Here is a 21,004-nt window from a genome sequence, read left to right on the forward strand (position 1 = left end):
ATTAGATGCTCACTAGTTCCCTAAAGCATAAAGAAGACAATGAAGACCTAGTATCCAATCCCTCAAACTAATCCTTAACTGACAGTATTTAAAAATGTACCTGCTGTAGCATAGAAAGTCTATAAAAGTTTATAGAATAATTAGTACAAGTACTCCTACTCTTCACAATACATGCTGTTAATAGCTTTCTGGGGGAAATCTTTAGTAAAATGTTAAGGAACATCCAAGTATGTATATGCCTTAAAAAAAACATACCAAATGTTCATACCATATACACTATTTCTATGTCTGTCCTTTTTCTACACTTAATGATGAATCTTAGAGATCTTTTCACTTCATTGCCTCCTGATCTACTTCAATCTTTTTAACAACTGTGTAATTGTCCACGTCATACAGATTAAACCTTTCTTTGCTGATGAAGTTATTTCAATTTTTTCCTATTAGTGTTTCATATCTACTTACATTTAATAAACGATGGAACTAAGTTAAAAGAAAAGGTGCAGTTCATTTCCTAAGCCTGTTATAAAAATTCTTTTTTACTAGCTTTCACATCTAAAATGCAGCTCTGAGCCTTGCCAACATGACATTTTCTTTCAAAACTATCAATTATTTTGACACTATAAATGTGTGTATCTATACTATGGTATGTAACAAGATTGTAAATGAAATCCTTAGACAACTTCTATAAGACTGAAATTCAATGCTTCTTGAGTAAAAATTTAAGTCAACTAAACTGATTGTTTTTATATAATGCTAACTATCAAAAAGAGTGACTTTTCATTGTTCTATTAGAATTAATTGGATGATCATTAAGAGAACAAAGACTGAGCATCTAACTAGAGATGAAGATAGGAATGTAGCAAAGAATTAAAAGATGGTATCAGGATGGCCAAAAGTGATCAGGTAAATGTCAAAAATATATTTTTCAAGAAAAAAAGAGCTTTAAAATTATTTTCAGAATAATAAGAAAGGTAAAGGCCCATCTCTAAGATTAGTAAAACTACAAAGGATTACAAACTGGTAAACATTTTCAATAAGGACTCTAGAGAGTGACTCAGCTTTGAATAAGTTTTAGATTTCACTCTAACAAACTGTGAAGAAGAGACAAAAGAAAAAAAAGATGACTATTTTATGCTATAGGAAAACACGTAATTAGCATGAAAATTAATAGTCTCTAGCTTGATTAGGCGTTATCTAATAAACTTTGTACCCTAGACAATGTATTTTTTCTTTATTATGAAAATTTTAAGTTTTCTCCTTGGAGGTCCGGTAATTCCATGAAGATATTTAAAATTCCTTTAAGAGACTAAGGCATTTTACCGTCGTTTGGTCATATAGAGTTCATCAAGAAGGTGTCGCTCTTCATAGCTCATCCATCGCTCATCAGGCAACTCTTCTTCCTTCTGCAGCAATTGTTCATAGAGTCGAACTGGATTCCAGCCAGTCATTATGTCATAAGTGATGACACATCCCAAGGAATGTGACACTATTGAGACTTTACCCCCTTTTTCTTCAAAGTCCGGATTCCGAGAACAGAAAAGGGAATACAGTCGGTTCAGCTCTTGCTGAAGGCCTTTAACTAGCTGTTTGAAATAAGAAAACATCAAATTAGATGTCTAGTAAGATTTCTAAAGAGCCCTGGAAATTTCTTCTTTGTTGCAATGCATTCATATGCAACCCTAAATTCTTGTATCTTCTAGTTTTTAAGCCACAGTAAGTTTTAGGAAAAGACTATCTAAGTATATAGTAACAGTCACTAACATACTGCATATGCTACATATTATATATATTATTACCTTATGCACTTAAATAAGAGTAATGCAATAAAAGGCCACTGTATGATTGAAGAAAAAGCTAATGTTGATCTACTTGATATTCCAAAATTCCCATTAAGTTGGTAACACAGGTATGAGCAAAAAGTTGTTTTATATGGCTGGTAAGCAGGGCTTTTTTCAGGTTTAGAGGTTAATAAATAATGTGGGAATTTTTCTTTGTAAAACTGTTTCCTTTGAAATTTAGCTTTAGAATAAGGTTCTTTTGTTACTCAAATCCGTATGTGGCTCTGACTGAGTTTTAAGGCAGTCCTTTTCTCTTCCTATCATTGCTTACTTCTATTTGATTATAAACTTGCTGCCTGATATTCAGTTTCTCATTTCAGTACTTCTTAATATGCCAGCTGTTACTCTGGCATACAAACATTAATTATGCATTGTTTCCATTTTCATCTTGTTATTTTGTCTCAAGAGATAACTAGCCTTCATCAGGTTTCACTGAACATTATTTAGCAGACACAAACTGAAAATTATCTGAGCACTCATATTTGGCAGAGACAGGAGTGACACGAATGCAGTAACGTGAATGAAGGCGTGGTGCTCTCTCTGGTCGCTGATGTCTCAGTTCTACAATGCAATACTGAGGTCTGGTTAAAGCTACTGAAACCACGTATTGGGTCTGATGAAATATATTCAGCCAGTGAAGGAAGAGATGGACAAGATGAGCTGGTAACATGAGGAAGGATGACAAGCTGCCTTTTCTCTAGGGAAGAATGCAAAAATTTTACTTTCACTAAACATTTTACTTTTTCCTGGGAAAAGCAAAAGAATTCCATGCTTTAGTGTAATAATTCTCTTTCAGTGTGCTTGTTAAATACAGACTGCTGGGCTCCATCCCAGAGTTTCTTAGCCAGCACTTCTGAGGACTACAAGTTAGTGGCAAATGCATATGAAAATATTCTAAGACATGGTAATTCTAGTCAACAGAATTTAAGAAGTAGGCAGTGTGATGTGAAATTACATGCTCTGTTCAAAGGGAGCTATAACAAAGCTTTGGACTTGGCTTTGACAAGAACATGAACTAGCCCTTAAAATTTTTTCATTTTCCTGATTTACAATCTACATGAAGGGAAGTATAGAAAAAGCTAATGTTTCAAATAAATAAATTCCTTTAAAAGCAACATTTGCTAATAGTTTTTACTTTTGAAAGCCTTGATTTTAAGATTCTTACCATGTTAAGTCTAGAAATATTAAAAGATATATAATTAAGTATTCTGGCAAAAGGTACTCAATCTTTTTGTTTTTAAAAAATACCAGCCACCCCCCAAATTAAAGTTGAAAAAAGGGAAAAGATCTACCAGTGGTTAACCTATTTCACATTAAAAAAATTTAAAGCATCACTCACTATACCCAACATTTTCTTAGTCTAGCAACCATATCTGGTTAACAAAACAAGAGTAAATATCCAAGACAGAGAAAGCCTATTTGACACTACAGTATTTCACCATGGACTGAAACCTAGAATGGATAGTTTCTGAACAGTTGATGTTTTCATCTGTTTTAATAATCATATACATGAATAGAAATGGTCTTTTTCCTTATTAGAACATATCTAGATAGTATAGTATTTTTAATCTTTGCTTATAGCGTACATATAAAGAACATTTGTGGTCGATACATTATGATTTTGAAAGCTAACTTTTAAAACGGCTTTGCACTACCTCTAAATACTTTTATAAATCATCCACTCAGCAGCAAAAGGAGAAATCCACCTCGATTTTGTATCCAAAAAGTCTACTCTAATTAGGGTTTGTTTTTCCCCTTCTCCTTTCTGATCCAATTATATTCTCCCAGCTAGGATCCCCTTGTGACCAGCCATATTCATTTGGGATATCTGAACCAAGATTAATGATATAACTTGTGATCTTAATTTCATTAGCTCTACAATATTATCTAATCAAATCAGCTAACACAAACAACAGGCACTGGGTGGCTTTTCAAAAGTTTTTTTTTAAAAGCATTTCTAATTCTCATAACCACTGGATAAAAATTAAAATTTATGAAGAAAATCAATCCAAAAGGAAAAAAACCCAGTAGCTTCAAGAGAAAATCCAAACACCCAAAATATGGCTGAAGAATATAATTAATCCTTTGTCCTTCTCCCTACTCCAGGAAATTTTAATGAGAAAAAGTAATTTAAAGAGTTCATATACATCAATTAGATAATTTTCAAGTAACAATGGCAAGATAGGGCCATGACAATTTTCTTCATAGTTCTTTATTTTAAAAAGCCATTGACAAGAGAGTTCAGATGTACAAAAGATGTAGTTTTCTCTGGATTTTTCATGTTACTTTATTTAGGGTTGAAGAAAGAGCCAAAGGCTCTCGATGATATCCTGATAGTCTAGAATTACTTTCTTTTAAAAAAAAACTGGTCCTCAGGAAGTATGACTTGAGAAGTACTGATCGACATGCAAAACTTTCCCCCTAAACATGGCTCTTTAGTGATTATTTGCACAATCACTAACTGGGGTCCTCACATGAGCATCTCAGAATCTTGAGTAAAAAGGGGCCTCAGAGACGATCTAATTTAAACTACTGTGATGATAAAAGTTGCCTCCATAACACCTATGGTGAGCCAGTCAGCATCTACCCCAGTGAGTATCTCCATACTAAAGTGGTCACTTTCATTTAAAAACATTTCTTCCCCAGTTTTATTGAGATATAATTGACATATAACATTGCATAAGTTTAAGGTGTACAGTGAAATGATCTATGTTTATATTATGAAATGATTACCACAGTTAGTTTAGTTAAAATCTATCACCTTATATTATTTACAATTTTTTTCCTTGTGACATTTCTATATTTTTAAGGCAGGTTTAGTTATTACCTAGTTCTTTATTAGAGTAGGAATATTCTCTTCCACAATCATAGCATAGTTATCAATGTTATAATTTACTTTGACATAATATTTTACCTAACCTACCATCCACGTTTTAATTCTGTCAGTTGATTTAATAATATCCATTGTAGCACCTCCCTCATCCAGTACAGGGTACGGCTAGGATGAGGTGTAATTAGCTATCGTATCTCAAATCTCCTTATTTGTAACAGTTTCCATATCTATTCTTTGTTTTTTATTATGTCAACATTTTAGAAGAATATAGTCTCATTCCTACTTTTTTTTTTTTAAGAATTCTCTCACTTTAAGTTTGTCTGATGTGGCCTCATAATTGGAATACTGCGTAAATAATGCTGTGTCTTTCTCTGGGTGTCCCTCAGAACATTCAGTAAAGACATTGCTTGATTTCCCCATCATTTACTTTTCTGCAGTCTGAGAGGATACACTTTAAGACCATGCAAATAATCCATTTCTCATAAAAAATCTGCCCTCATTTCAGCATCCACTGATGATTCTAGTCCAGTCCTCTTCCTGATCCACCACGATAGCTGCAAAATGAGACTCTTTCAATTCCAGCATTCCTTCCACATTTGCTAGTAAGCCCCTGGCATTCTACTGTAGGCAAAGGACCTCCTTGCTCCTCCATTTATCTATTTATAATCAATATGGACTTAGACATTTTTCAATGATTAAGAATTCCTTAGTATATCATCTTTATTATAATCCTACATCCTTATTATAATTCTATATTTAATATAGAATTAAAATCTATATTAAAAGTACTACTAACAATTCCTTACAATAAGTAATAACAATTACTTAATTTTTTTGGTGCTCAAATTGTTCTAGATTTGGCCAGTGGGATCTGTTTTTTTAATTTGACTTTTGTGTCCTTTTGTTTTGAGCATTTTTCTACTTTTTGTCAAAACAAGTTGTTCCAGCTTTGACTTGGACCTATCCTGCTCCTGCCCAGCAATCAGCCATTTTCCTAAGAAACTCTAGTTTTTCTTAGTGGGGAATAACAGTACCAGAGGCAAAGATCTAGGTGCTAGTTGTGCTCATTAGACTGGGGTGTCTTTGCTTCTTGGCCTTTTCAGTGGACAAAGGTAGGAAATATATGCATGTATATACTTCTATGTGCTTAAAAATATGTTTAAATTACATAGATGTTATCTATATACATTCACGTATTTTCAAAATCATACATTCACATTAATACTCTCAATTCCAGTGCCCCCCATGGGGTTCTTTTTTTGCCTGTATTTTTAATAAGCACCACAAGTGACTGTTCAAATTAGGGATGTTTGGGAAACACTGCTGAACACTGCTGATGAATCTCAGTCACAGGCTGTCAGCACTTTTCCAGGAAATTCAACTGGATCAAAAAACCAACAAATTTAAAACACTTCCATTTCATTTATCTTAGCTATCAGTTTCCTTTTCTTACTGAGTATCTGTCTTATTTGACCCCATCCTGAGGATAACTATCTTTGAAGATATAAGAGCAAAATAAGAAGTGATCACTTTCTCAGTCATCATTTGCCAATGGCCAGAGCTCTGAGCCTGACACTTTAACCTTTTTAGTTTTTCCGGATATTAATTCCACTTAAAACTTTTAAAAAAGCACTTATTATTACTTTTGGGGGACATGACTCAGAACATTTTAGTTTTGAACACTCAGGATACCTTCTTAGGAGTACTACTCACTGTATGTGTGTGTGTGTCTGTATCTGTGTAAGGTATATAGAGATGGATGGGTGTGTGTGTGTGTGTGTACACTAATATGCTCTCAGCCAATCTCTTTCCTTCCCCCCACCCCCTATGTAACAATGCCCACTGTACACTCTAAAGGACTATGAACATGTAAATTATTAATACTCTGCTTCACCAACTAGGTCTACTTTGTTGGTTAGAATTAAGTCCAGAATAGCAGTTCTCCTTGTAGCTTCTTTTACTGTTCTCTATCACATCAAGGCAGACTTTGCCCAATGCTGGTATGTGGCAATGAAGGGAATACAGCAAAAGGAATGAAGACAAATCCTAAGGGGATGGTAGCTGGAAGAGAAGGAAGTTTCTATGGCAACTAACAAACATTTCTGTAGACTTTGTAAATGAAGATACGTAAATGGTATCTTGGATGAAGTTAAGAAATTACTTTGAATGAACAAAATCAGAAATGGACTGGCTTGGAGCTGTACAGTTCTACTGGTAATTACTCTTTGTACTAGTTTCTTCATCCTTCAAATGAGGATATTAATCATACCTACTTCATAGGGTAAGGATTAAACAAATTAATACGTTAGGTAATTAAGTTATTTCCACGTAACACAATTCTTCTCTTACCGATAAAGTGACAAACTGCGCTAGCAGAGATTCTCTCATCCCTCTGAGCAAACTTTCACCCCTCACCCCCACCCCACCCACCACTGCCACTTTAGGGTTATTTTTGTGATTTATCAGCAACATTACTACTTGAGAACTGTACAAATCCACTACAGAAATGACACGATAGGAGCAAGTCTATTATATACAAAACATCTAAAGGACATTTCTAAGTGTCTAAAACTCTTGTGAGGAAAATACCCAGTTATTAATCAGATTTATGAAAACTGGTATTTTTTAAAGACCCATTTTCTAACCAATCTCTCACTTCCAAGATTATCCATTTTATTAAGGGTACCAATGTGTAGTTTAAGACTATCAAATACACTATGAATTACAGGCTATTTATAGATTAATGGATTCCTATAATTTTTGCTTGTGGGAAAAAAAGCATAAACTGTTAAAATTCAGGACACATATGCTATCACTCTAAAAAATACCCAATAGAAAGAAGATAATCATGATACTTACTTCATCTCTATAAAGTGGGCTAGTATAATACATTATGTCCATTGCACTGCTGTTTAACATATCCCTTAAACCTCGTACTTTGTCTGGAGTAATGGAATCAACAGTGTCTACAAATTAAAAAAAAAATTAAACTTACAGAAGATCTGTTTGAGGAAAAATTGTGAAAAAAATTACATTCTCTGAAATAACAGTGTTTTAAGTTAACATTTAAATATTCAAGACTAGCTATGAATCTAATGAACCTTCTCTTCTTGAAATTTTACTATTTATTTCACTATATATATATTTTACTACAGATATTTAAAAATAGTGAAGACAATTTACCTACCACAAACATCACTTCACTCATTGGTGATGAAAGGTTAAAAACATTTCCTTTAAATCAGGAATAAGCTAGGCGTATCTCTCTTTTTTAAAAATTAAAAAAAAATTTTATTGAGGTATAGTTGATGTACACTGTTATGTAGGTTTCAGGTGTCCACCATAGTAATTCACAATTTTAAAAGGTAATATCCCATTTATAGTTATTATAAAATATTGACTATAATCCTTATGCTGTACAATATATCCTCATAGCTTCTTTATTTCATACAGAGTAGTTTATACCTCTTAATCTCCTACCCACTAAACTTGTTCCTCCCCTACTAGCAACACTTATGTTGCTTTCATATCTTTGCTACTGTTAAATAATGCTGCTATCAACACTGGGGTATACATATCTTTTTGAATTAGTGAGGTTGTTTTTGGATATGTACCAAGGAGTGGAACTGCTGGGTCATATGATAGTTCTATTTTTAGTCTGAGAAACCACCCACCATACTGTTTTCCAGTGCTGCACCAATTTACATTCCCTCCAACAGTGTATGAGAGTTCCCTTTTCTCCATATCGTCTCCAGTGTTTGTTATTTGTGTTCTTATTGATGACAGCCATTCTGAAAGGTGTGAGATAACAGCTCATTGTGGTTTTAATCTGCATTTCTTTGATGATTAATGATGTTGAGCATCTTCTGATGTGCCTGTTGGCCCTCTATCTTATTTGGAAAAGTGTTTATTCAGGTTTTCTGACCATTTTTTAATTGGGTTGTTTGTTTTTCTTGATGTTGAGTTACATGAACTGATGGATATTAACCCCTTATTGGTCATATCTTACGCAAATATTTTCTCACATTATATGTACAGGTTGTCTTCTCATTCTGTTGATGGTTTCCTTTGCTGTGCAAAAGCTTTTAAGTTTACTTAGGTCTCCTGTGTTTATTTTTGCTTTTACTTCCTTTGCTTTAGGAGACAGATCCAAAAAAATATTGTTATGGTTTATGTCAAAGAGTGTTCCCCTTATGTTTTCTTCTAGGAGTTTTATGGTTTCTGATTTTACATTCAGGTCTTTAATCCATTTTGAGTTAATTTTTGTATATGGTGTTAGAGAATGTTATAATTTCATCCTTCTACAGACAGCTCTCCAGTTTTCCCAGCACCACTTATTGAAGAGACTGTCTTTTCTCCATTGTATATTCTTTCTTTCTCCCTTGTAGATTAGATGACCATAAGTGCATGTGCTATATCTGGGCTCTGTATTCATTTCCACTGATCTATGTGTTGGTATTTGTGCCAGTATCTTACAGTTTTGATGATGGTAGCTTTGTAGTATAAAGCCAGGGAGTGTGATTCTTCCAGCTCTGTTGTTCTTTCTCAAGATTGTTTTGGCTATTCAGGGTCTTTTGGGTTTCCATATACATTTTCAAATTATTTGTTCTAGTTCTGTGAAAAATGCCATTGGTATTTTGATAGGCATTGTGCACTGGATGTGTGTATTGCTTTGAGTAGTATGATCATTTAAACAATATTAATTCTTCCAATCCATGAACCTGGTATATCATTCTATCTTCTGGTTGTCGTCTTTACTTTCTTTCATCAGTGTCTTATAGTTTCCTGAGTACAGATCTTTTACCTCCTTAGGTAGGTTTATTCCTAGGTATTTAACTCTTTTTGATCGGATGAAATGGGATTGTTTCCTTAATTTCTCTTTTTCGACAGTTTGTTGTCAGTGTATAGAAATGCAACAGATTTTGGTATACTACTTTGTATCCTGCAACTTTACTGAATTCATTGATGAGCTCTAGTAGTTTTCTGGTAGCCTCTTTAGGATTTTCTTTATATAGTATCATGTCATCTGCAAACAGTGACAGTTTTACTTCTTTTCCAATTTGGGTTCCCTTTATTTCCTTTTTTTCTCTGATTGCTATGGTTAGGACTTCCAAAATTATGTTGAATTAAAGTGGCAAGAGCGGGCATCCTTGTCTTGTTCCTAATCTTAGAGGAAATGTTTTCAGTTTTTTCACCACTGAGTATAATGTTAGCTGTGGGCTTGTCATATATGGCCTATATATGCTGAGGTTAAGTTCCCTCTATGCTCACTTTCTGGAGAGCTTGTATTATAGGATGTCTACTATTTTAACATATATTCTACTTGAAGTCTTAGCCAACTTAGTACAATAAGAAAAAGAAATAATAGTTTTAAGAAATGGAAAAGATCTGTTTTCATTTGCAGGTCATATGGTTATCTACAAAGAATATACAAAAGAATCTATAGAAAAATTTAATGCATATATACTTTTGCCTAACTACCACTATGATCAAGATACAGAACTGTTCCATCACCCTAAAAAACTCCCACATGTATCCTTTTGAATTCAACTCCCCCTGCCCCCAAACTCTGGCAACCACTGATCTGTTCTCTGTCCCTATAGCTTTGTCTTTTCCAGTATAACATAGAAATGGAAGCACAAATTATATAACCTTTGAGATTGACTTCTGTGATATTGTGATATAAGAAGAAATACACATTTGGTCTTTGCCCTTGGTTCTGGCACTGGGTTCCAAAAACCCTTTTAAGTTGCTGAGTGATAGGGGTAAAACAAATGTCTTTTATTATTCATGAGACTTGGTCAATCATACCTGAGTTTATGCTAATGACGTGACTCTTGGAGAATGGGGGCTGGTTGCCAGAGGAACCAATTTTGAACTTTCTGCCCCATCCCCTAATCTCTGGAAAGGGGACAGGGGCTAGAGGTTAAGCTCAGCTGCCAATGGCCAGTGATTTAATCAATTATGCCTACATGATGGAACCTCCATAAAACCCCTAAATAAACAGGGTTTGAAGAGCTTCCAGGTTGTTGAACAAATGGAGGTACCGGAAGGGTGTGTACTTGAAGGGGACAAATCTCTGCACCCCTTCCCTATACCTTGCCCCATGTAGCTCTTCATCTGTATACTTTGTGATATCCTTTAAACTAGTAAATGTAATTTAAACCAGTAAATGTAGGTACAGTTAATCCTTGAACAACATGGGTTTGAACTCTGAGGATCCACTTATATGTGGATTTTTTTTTTTTGATAAATACATACTACAGTGTATTAGGCCATCTGCAGTTGGTTGACTCTGCAGATGAGGAACTGTGAATACAGGGTCAGAATATAAGTTATACTTGGACTTTTGACTGGGGTAGGGGGATGTCAGTACCCCTAATGCCCACATTGTTCAAGGGTCAACTATAAATGTTTCCCCGAATTTTGTGAGTTGTTCTGATAAATTACTGTACCTCAAGATGGGGTAATGGGACCCCCCAATTTATAGCCAGTCAGTCACAACTACAGGGGACAATCTGGAACTTGTGAGCAGCATCTGAAGTGGGGGGCAGTCCTGTGGCACTGAGACCTTAACCTGTCTATATTATCTTTGGGCAGCTGGTATAGGAAAAGAGTTAAACTGTAGGCTACCCCACTGATGTCTATCAAGAACTAAAGATTTGGTTGGTATGGGGAAAATCCCCAACACATTTGGTATAAGAAGTGTTGAGAACAGAAACAAACAGTGGTGTTCTTCCTTTAACCTCTTTCACTCAGCATAATGCCTTTAAGATTCTATTGCAGTAGTTTAAACATAACAGAAAATTATAGACTCAGCGGTTTTATTAAATGTTAATTCATCCATGTTATCTACGTTCCTGAGCAGCCTGAAAAATTTATCTGGGTGGATGGGAAAAGCTCAAAGACAGTGCTATTACCCCAGAACTTTACGTGTGAGCTGTTGCTGCTGAGAAGCCTTCTTTGGTCACTAGCATTCTTTTTAAAAATCTCATTACAACTTTTGGGTGTCATTTTGGTTTATAAGCTATAACTGACATTCCTAACTGACCATGAGGCAGAATCACAGACTAGGAAGAAACCCTGGAAATCATCGGGGGGGGGGGGGGGCGCAGTTCAGCACTGTGATGAACACAGGCTCTGGCATTGTGCAGACCTAGATTCTATCTGCCATTCTTAGTTAAATTCACATTTTACTGAGTTTCAGTCTCCTTATCAGCAAAACAGAGAAAATAAAGTATGTATTTCATAGATCTGTGAGAAAATTAAATGAGATACTCCACGTAAAACAAACTGCAGAGAACCAGGCACGCAGTAAAGGCTCCACAAACAGCAGCTGCTACTATGTCTAGTACAACTCTCTCATTCTTCACATTATGTAAATAATCAACCTAAACATTCTATTTTAATGGTTTTAACATTCAAAGGACAGAGTTTTGCATAAAGAAAGATGCATATATTATAGAATTTCTTTATGCTAAATTATAATTCACCAGCCCAAGGAATGCAGGTACAACAATAAAACCAAAATCCTGAGATTTTTATCTTCCAAATATAAGGGAAGAAAATTATTAGGAAGAAAATGTAAGATCATATGAAATTGTGGACAACAAATGTCTTAAAAATATTGACAAGTCACTTTTCTGTCAAAAACTCCCCCCACCCCAATCCACAGAGGGCATGCATGAAAACTATGCTATCTGTGAAATCTATATGGTAATCCAAATGGCCTAAGTTGATGTAATTATTTTTAAAAGTCAATGGACTTTATTTTCTTTAATAATCTAGAACAAGAGTATACCTTAAGACAAACAAAGACACTTCATTCCCAATGAGCAACACTTTGTTGTCAGTGACTAAATCATTCAATTTTTAAACAAAATGTACCTCCATCCAGAGTAAGTTTTGACCGCCACTCAACAGGCAGAAATTCAACGTGTGTTGCATGGTTGGAAAAATGCCTTTCTTCTATTTTTCTTGCAGCCTCCCTCATCCTAAAAAAGCAAAACAAAAATAAAACAAAACAAAATCTTACCAGAATAATTTCACATATGTATTAACATGGTATAAAATGTCTTTAATTGTAACACTTCCATTTGCTTATAGCTTTGTCCAATTTTGTTTCAACTACTGCTATACTATGCAACAGTTTGCAATACTAAGACATCTTCATTTCAAAGCTATTTTCCTAAGTTTGCCGTCTATTATTTCAAATATTCCAAGCTTCCATACTATATTCTAAATAATTACATGTATAAATCCTCAGTAGAGAGAATAGTATAATAAAATATCCCTGGTGCTATCACCCAGCTCCAAATGTTAGCATATCGCAACCTGTCTTATTTCATTTATTCCTCTACTGGTTGTCCTCAAAGTATAGATTTTTAAATTTTATTTCAAAAACTAAGGTACAGCAAAACTGACTTGTTTCCCTTTTTGGTGCCACACAGATTTACGGTTAGCCCGCCATAATGAAGGTACAGAATACTTCTATCACCTAGAAAACGCCCTCATGCTAACCCTTTATGGTTTGGTAGCACCCTTCACTCATATTTTAAAGCAAATCCCAGATATCACAAATGTAGATAGCTTAGTTTATATTTCTAAAATGTAAGGAAAACATAACCTATTCAATACTATTAGCATATCTAAAAAGTTAATAATTCTTTAATTTCTGCAAATACATAGTTTAGCAATCTCATTTTACCAGTTAGACTATAAATGTTACCTTTAATAACATAAAAATATTTTTACACTTTTGAATTGAGCTCCAAATGCAGCTCATGCATTGCCAATTGGTAGATTTCTCTCTTAAGTGTCTTTCAATCTAAAAATCCCTTTCTTTTTTGGCTTTGTAATTCTTTTTGTATCCTGTGGAGTTTCTCAGAGTCTGATCTTTAATGACTGCATCCCCATGGTGTTATTGAACATGTTCTTTGCTCCCTATTTAGCAGTGAGGCCTCATCAGACTGGGGCCTCATCAGACTCAAGCTGTACTGTTTTGGCATCAACCAGGTGTACATACACCTGGTTTTCTCTCTTTTTGGTGATACTAGCAGTTATAATCATTGCTTAGATCCATTAATTTCCTATGCTTGCAAAAGAATGCTTTTGAAATCCCATCATTCCTTATACTTCTGGAAAGAGAAATTTCCTCACATCAAACACTGGCTGCCTGGCAATACACAGTTTCTGTATGAATTGAGAAAAGGCAAGATAAATGGTTAATTCTTCCTTTTTATTGATAATTTTCAAAATACTGAGTTGCTAGAGGTTTTATATTTTTTGACATCATTACTCATAGATTTAAACATATTTGAAGTATTCCAACCCACTGTAGTTATTATCCTTACTGATGCTCAAATTGTTTCCTTTTTCAGTCAGTGAGTCTCTTCAAACTGGCTTCTATGTCTTTTTGACACAATCTCAGTAGCTTTTTTTTTCTTTCTTTTTTAAAAAAAAAAACAACAGTGGCTTTCAGTATATAACAGAATTGTACAATCATCACCGCTAAATTCACTCCCATAAGAAACACCATACCCATGGTAGTCACGCCCCATATCTCCTCCCTCCAGGTTCTGGCACCATGAATCTACTTTCTGTGTCTATGGATTTGCTTATTTTAGATATTTCAGATAAGTGGAATCTATTATATATGGCCTCTGTGTCTGGCTTCTTTCATTTAGCACAATATTTCAATGTTCATTCATGTCGTATCATGAATCAGTACTTCTTTGCTTTTTATGGCTGAATAATATTCTGCTGTATGAATAGACCACTTTTGTTTATCCATTCACCAGCTGATGGACATTTAGACTGTTTCAATTTTTTTGGCTATTATAAATAATGCTGCTATGAATATTAAAAAGTTTTTGTATAGATATATGCTTTCAACTCTCTTGGATATACACCCAGAAGTGGAACTGCTGGCTCATATGCTAACTCCACCTTTAACTTTTTTGAGGAGGTACCAAACTGCTTTCCAGAGCAGCTGTACTATTTTACAATCTCATCAGCAACAACACAGGAGGAGCCTAATTTTTCCACATCCTTGCTACTACTTGCTATTTTCCATCTTTTTGATAAGAGTCACCCTAGTGGGTATGAAGCAGTATCTCTCCGTGGTTTTGAATTACATTCCCCTAATGACTAATAACACTGAGCATCTTTTCACGTGCTTACGAGCCATCTGTTCATTTCCTCTGGACAAATGTTTATTCAAATCCTCATCCATTTAAAAAATTGAGTTATTTCTTTTTTATCATTGAATTATAAGTGTTTTTTAATATAAACTAGATGTTAGACCCTTATAAGACATATGACTTGCAAATATTTTCTCCCATTTTTTGGGTTGTCTTCACTTTCTTGATGGTGTCCTTTGAAAAACAAAAGTTTTAAAGTTTGGCAAAGCCCAATTTAGCTTTTTTTCTTTAGTGGTTTCTACTTTTAATGTCGTATTTCAGAAATCAATGCCTAATCCAAAGTTATGAAGATTTACTCCTATGTTTTCTTCTAAGAGTTTTTCAGGTTTAATTTTTATATTTAGGTCTTTAATTGATTTTGAATTAGCTTTTGTATGTAATATAAGGCAGGGGTTTAACTTCATTCTTTTGCATGTGGATATCGAGGTATTCTAGTATTTGTTAAAAAGGCTATTCTTTCCTCATTGCATTATTTTGGCAGTCTTGTTGAAAATCAACTGAACTCTCAATTTTATTCCATTGATCTATATCTTTATGACAGCCAGTGCCACAATGTCCTGATTACTACACATTTGTAGCAAGTTATGAAATTCTCAGTGAGGTTTCAGGAGGTAATAAAATAAGCTTCTGTGTTAAATCCGCCAGGCTTAACTAAATGTCTCTTCATATTCTTCCAAAATTATAGCCTTAAAATTATGAATTTATTATATTGGATATATAAGATCAATGAAAATTTCCCTTGCAATAAAATGTCACAAAAAATAAATCCAATTGTATTTAAAATACATTCATCCAATTTAGTTAACAAATTCTGATATTCCTAGAAGTTGTCTATAAAACTTTTTTCTCAATCCATATAAAATAATAAACATATTTTGCTGGAACAAAATAGATTAAAATCAGTTTGAATTCATTAGCATATTCACTAAAATAAGGTGAGAGGGGGAAAAACCTCTATTTCCAGGCATCTGAGACATGATTTCAAGAGATCCTTAGAGAACAAAAGGTTGCCAAAGAAGTGGAGTGTGGTAACCCCTGATTCCACGTTGCTCTTTTCAATAGCAGTCTCACAAATCAAAACGTAAGTAAAAACAAGCTTCAGAATGGCACTAACAAGGATGAAGCTAATTGTACTTTCTTTAAAGTCCTAGACAACTAACTTAGGAATGGTAGAAGGCATGGGGAAGGGTAGGAAGTCCTCTAGACTTTCCCATCTGTTATTGAGCAGAATTCCTTTATTTATTTTCCATCAATCACTAACATATATGAGGCGTTTCTCATCAAGTTAAACCTGTCTCTGAAGGAATGATGGCAATCTTCCCTGTAGTGAACACTGTTGGTTTTTTTTTTTTTGAGCCACCTTGTATTCATTCAACCTACTTCCAATAATAGCTCTTGATTTTTATCTGTGGCTCTACCTCTCCCTATGCTTATGATGAAGCCAACTTCCAACTGACTCTAGGGTGGGAAGATGATGAGTTTGGCTGATCGTATCAGGACATGTACAGATTCAGGCAGTTGGATGTGACACCATCAGTCACTGAAATGCATTGACTAGTAGGGACTTCTGGGGAAAAAAAAGACTTATTCTTCCTTTTTGAACTTGAACACAAGATAATATAAACCATATCTAGAGCCACAGGAGATGTCTGAAAATAGCTCAAAAATGAAGCAGGATAGAGCAGATAGAAACTGGATTCTGATGACTTGTTTGGCAAATCTTAGAGTTAGTCTTCCCAGTTTTATGGGTACTAAATCCTTCCGGGTTAAGTTTTCCCTCACTTGCAGCCAAAGAAATCAACCTGATACCTTCCCATTTATCAACAGCTCCAGTGAGAATATGTCATTAAACCTACTTCTCAGGTTCCCAGATATCCAAGCAAAAGATTAGCATCTTGACATAAGAAGTTAAATAGTGTGGGAAGTAATGTGCAAATCATCAGAAAATAAAATCAGAATCAGAGGGAGAGATTTCTGTAATATAAGCTATTTGTTTGACAAGAATTAGGGTGGCCAGGCAGGATCTGACAAAGATTTTTTTTTAATTGAATTGTATTTTTACTTTAATCCATCAGCTGGCTTTAAGAGGTGTTTTAATAAAAAGTGAAACAAAACTCAAAACTCAACACTGAATTATTATAGAGATGTTGCAAAATAAATTTGAAGCTTCAGAACCTGATAAACTGTGCTTTCACCAATGAACTCATTTGTTCTCATCATGTCATAAATCTGATCAGATTTTTCTTTTTAAAAAATATTTTATTTATTATTGTATTACTTAATTATTTTTTATTTTGGGAGGGGTAACTAGGTTTATTTATTTTTAGAGGAGCTACTGGGGATTGAACCCAGGACCTCGTGCATGCTAAGCATGCATTCTACCACTTGAGCTATACCCTCCCCCGATCAGATTTTTCTTTATACTGGTTGCTAGAGCCAAATTTGTGGTGGAAACCTTAACCCTAAGATTTCCTTTTAACAGAATCCTAAACATTTATGAAACACTCACAAACACCTCTCCCCACAACATATTATATATATTTTTAGAATAAAGCTGAATATACATATAAATAAATGAGGTAAATAACCTGCCTGGTGTGTTGGTAAAGCATCCACTGTTCTCTGTGTAAAATTTAGAGTTCAATTTCTCTGGTTGTAATTAATTGGACAGGTTAAGCTGCTAACTGGCAACTTAAACAATTCTTAGCTTTCTCAGAATTATGTGACTTTGTGGTATTCTCAGTATCTGCCATTTAGAGAGGAAGATACAAACTTAAAACTAGATTTTTTTTCTTCCATTCAACCTCAGTTTAATGTATATGAGCAATGTATTAAGCTAAAAAGGCTTTCCTTTCCCTCCTCTTCTCCATGTTGTAGGGGTAAAAAATCAAATAAACATCAGTATCATCATCTAGACATAATAACTCTCAAAATTTGGTCCAGAAACTTCACACATTAACTTAAGAAATAGTAGACTAGTTGGTACAGGAGAAACATGTGGTGTAGTGATTAAACTCTATTATCCTCTGGAAACAAAAGTATGAATTCTGACTAGATGGAGAATGCATTCACCAAAGAACTCACATGGCTGTATTTTTGATAATTCTTCCTTGGTCCATTTTCTGCCCGATGCCATGCACAACAAATACAATATGGGTAGTCTGCGATGGCTTGTCTTCTAATGTGGCTTCTTCTACATAACCTCTATGAAGTCTGGTCCCACTACTTGATGCTATAGAAAAATTATGATTCTAAATTTATTATTTATTATAGAAATAGCATTTTCACAATATATTGTAAGAAATAAAAGGAATATTATGAACAAATTTCACTGGGTTGGGGAGGGATATAACTTGTAAGATGATACATATTGATCAGCTCTGATACAAAGTGCTGAACTGAACATGACAGTAGAGCCAGAAACCACAAGGCAAAAGGAAGGGAAAATGGATGAACTGAACACACAAAAATTAAAAACTTCTCTATAAAAAAAAGTATCACAGAGCAAAGATAAAAGATGAATGACACACTGGGAAATATTTTGCAAAATATGACGTACAATAAGGTAGCTACCTAAGCATAAAAAAAGAGCTTACTAATCAAAAAGTGAAATGACAATTAGCCAAATAGCAAAATGGGCTAAAGATAGAAGGTAACTCACAAAACAACTGACTAATAAACATAACATATAAATAGGTATTCAAGAACATCTATTATCAAAGAATGAAAAATGAGACAGTATAAAAATTATCAGACTTCACAAAAAGTTTTGAAAAAAATTATTTTTTGATAATTCTTTCACAACTTCTCCAGGTACCATACCATTCCTTCTTTTCTTTAAGTCAAACTTCTTTAAAGATCTGTCTATTCTCACTGCCTCCATTTCTTCACCTTTTACTTAGACTTCAACCCCATGCCAATGTGGCTCTGCCCCAGCAATCCATCTAAGTCATCAATGACCCACATTTCACTAAATCCAATGAAAGATCTCCCGTCTTCATCTTCCCTTACACTATGTTTCAACTGTCATATTTTATCACACATCACTGCCTCAGGTTTGACTGCTTTGTGCTTTTAGAAGTAAAAAAGTTATTTATTAATCTTGTCAGATCATTCTAAATATATAATTATTCATTAACGAATACATGTCAACTCAATCACCTTAATAAAAGTTAGCTTAACAGGGTAGTAACTGTCACTAAATTTAATATATATTTAAAATATACTAAAAATAAAAGTTGAATAATCTATTTTGAATATGAGAGAACGTCAGATTCCCAAAATTTTGACAAACTCTAGTAATATTTAACAATTACCTTTAGAAAATCCCAGTTTTTGAGTAACTGTTCTTGCAATTTTAGATGTTGTTGCATCACTATAAAGATATACTTCATCCATACTGTGCCAGTCCACATGGTTTCGACTCAACTTGAAACTATGAATAGCTGTTGCAAAAAAGAAAAACTAATTTGAAGGTCCAAGACAAACTTCATTTGAGTGAAAATTATAACACACAGATTTTTGAATCAATATTTGAACTCAGTTCAATAAAAAAACTACTTCATTGAAACATATATTTATGTGAAACAAGAAATGGATAGGGACTTAGAAACAACATGAAATAAAATGGCTTAACTACTACAATTTTAACCTCTATAGTTAATGTGTTTTGATTATTAAAGAACTGCTTTCCCAGGTGATGTGACCATTCCTTAGGTATTAGGGATATACACCTTCATGAAAGTCTCCAATACCTGTGACATAGAAACTTAAGTTCCATTTCTTTTGTTGACTTTATTTTTCAGTCTGTGAAAATTTCACTCAGTACCAGACAAGACTCAGACGAAAAAAATTTACCTTTAATAGAATAATCTAATTTACTGGAATATAAGGTATTTTGGGGATATTAAAACCAGTTACCACTGGTTATTGTTGACTATAACGGAACTCCAAGGTTGAAAGATGTTTTAAAAAGAAATCAAAGAGGTTTTTTCTGACGATGGTGCTCAAATCAATATGATTATCTCATTTCTGTAACTGAGGTATGCTTGGTGAAAGTGAGCTCTAAAAAAAAAGTCAAACCTATATACCTCAGGAATACATACACTCTGTAAGGCAGGGACTATATTTTGGTAATTCTGTATCACTAGCAACAAACACAGAGCCCTAGTACAGTGCCTGAGGTATACCACATTTAGCAATGTTTGTGGAAGCAACAGATTAAGAACACTGTCATAACATGTCCACCGATTCATAATTTGATAATTCTTATATTTTACTTTTTCAAATTGAAGTATAGTCAGTTTGCAATATTGCTTCAATTTCTGGTGTACAGCATAATAGTTCAGTTATACGTATACATATATATATTTGTATGTGTATGAGAAGACATGGGAGCGATGGCATCCACTCCCTATATACATTAAAACACATTTTCTAATTCATTTTTGCGATCAGTGAAGACTCACTCAACGCCTGCCGTGAGCTTTGGTGCCACCCATGGTTTTTATTAGTTTGATTTGTTGTTTTTAATAAATGCTAGTGTCATCTTCAAAAAACTTTTTTCATGAAAAATTTTTTAAACGAAAATACTTTTTCATTATAGGTTACTACAAGATATTGAATATAGTATCCTGTGCTATACAGTACTATGTTGTTTATCTATGTTATATACAGTAGTTAGGGATAAACTGGGAATTCTTATATTTTGAAGGATTTAAAGTTTTCCTCTTTATCTCTGGTACAAGGGTAAGAAAAATTCACATACTCACCTTCAGAAAATCAGGCACTTTTAAATCACCATGCCTAATTTACTTTCTTAAAATCCTCTTTAAGCAAAATATTGTCCCCCATTATATATAAAGATGCTGAGGTACCAAGAAATTAAGTGACTTGCCACAAAGCTAGTCAGTGGCAGAGTCCAACAATTCTGATTTGTAGATGGGTTGAAAATAACTTCAAGCTAAATATGAAAGGATATAGTCCTGATCAAGATCTAAGATCCTAAGACATTTCTGTGAAAATCTATTCCCTACTAAAATACAGAGAAAAGCAAATACTTTCTAGGAAAATGTACTTCTTAGTCATGTTATAAATGCCATTTCAAAAATTTATGAAAAGCCAGTTTTTAT

At 34.0% G+C, this 21,004-nt stretch overlaps 1 protein-coding gene across 7 annotated transcripts in view; it reads right to left on the minus strand.

Moving 5' to 3' along the window:
* The window catches only part of DDHD1 (DDHD domain containing 1), a 70,608-nt gene that overhangs the window by 19,640 nt on the left and 29,964 nt on the right, over positions 1-21,004 (minus strand). For all 7 annotated transcript variants that reach the window (XM_031453753.2, XM_031453752.2, XM_031453751.2 and 4 more), the window contains 5 exons: positions 19,190-19,318; positions 17,958-18,105; positions 12,559-12,665; positions 7,531-7,637; positions 1,321-1,583 (listed from right to left, as the gene is read on the minus strand). In XM_031453753.2, coding sequence (XP_031309613.1) covers positions 1,321-1,583; positions 7,531-7,637; positions 12,559-12,665; positions 17,958-18,105; positions 19,190-19,318 — 754 coding nt within the window. The remainder of the gene's footprint in view (positions 1-1,320; positions 1,584-7,530; positions 7,638-12,558; positions 12,666-17,957; positions 18,106-19,189; positions 19,319-21,004) is intronic.

This window comes from Camelus dromedarius, chromosome 5 (assembly GCF_036321535.1).
Source record: "Camelus dromedarius isolate mCamDro1 chromosome 5, mCamDro1.pat, whole genome shotgun sequence".
Taxonomy (NCBI): domain Eukaryota; kingdom Metazoa; phylum Chordata; class Mammalia; order Artiodactyla; family Camelidae; genus Camelus; species Camelus dromedarius.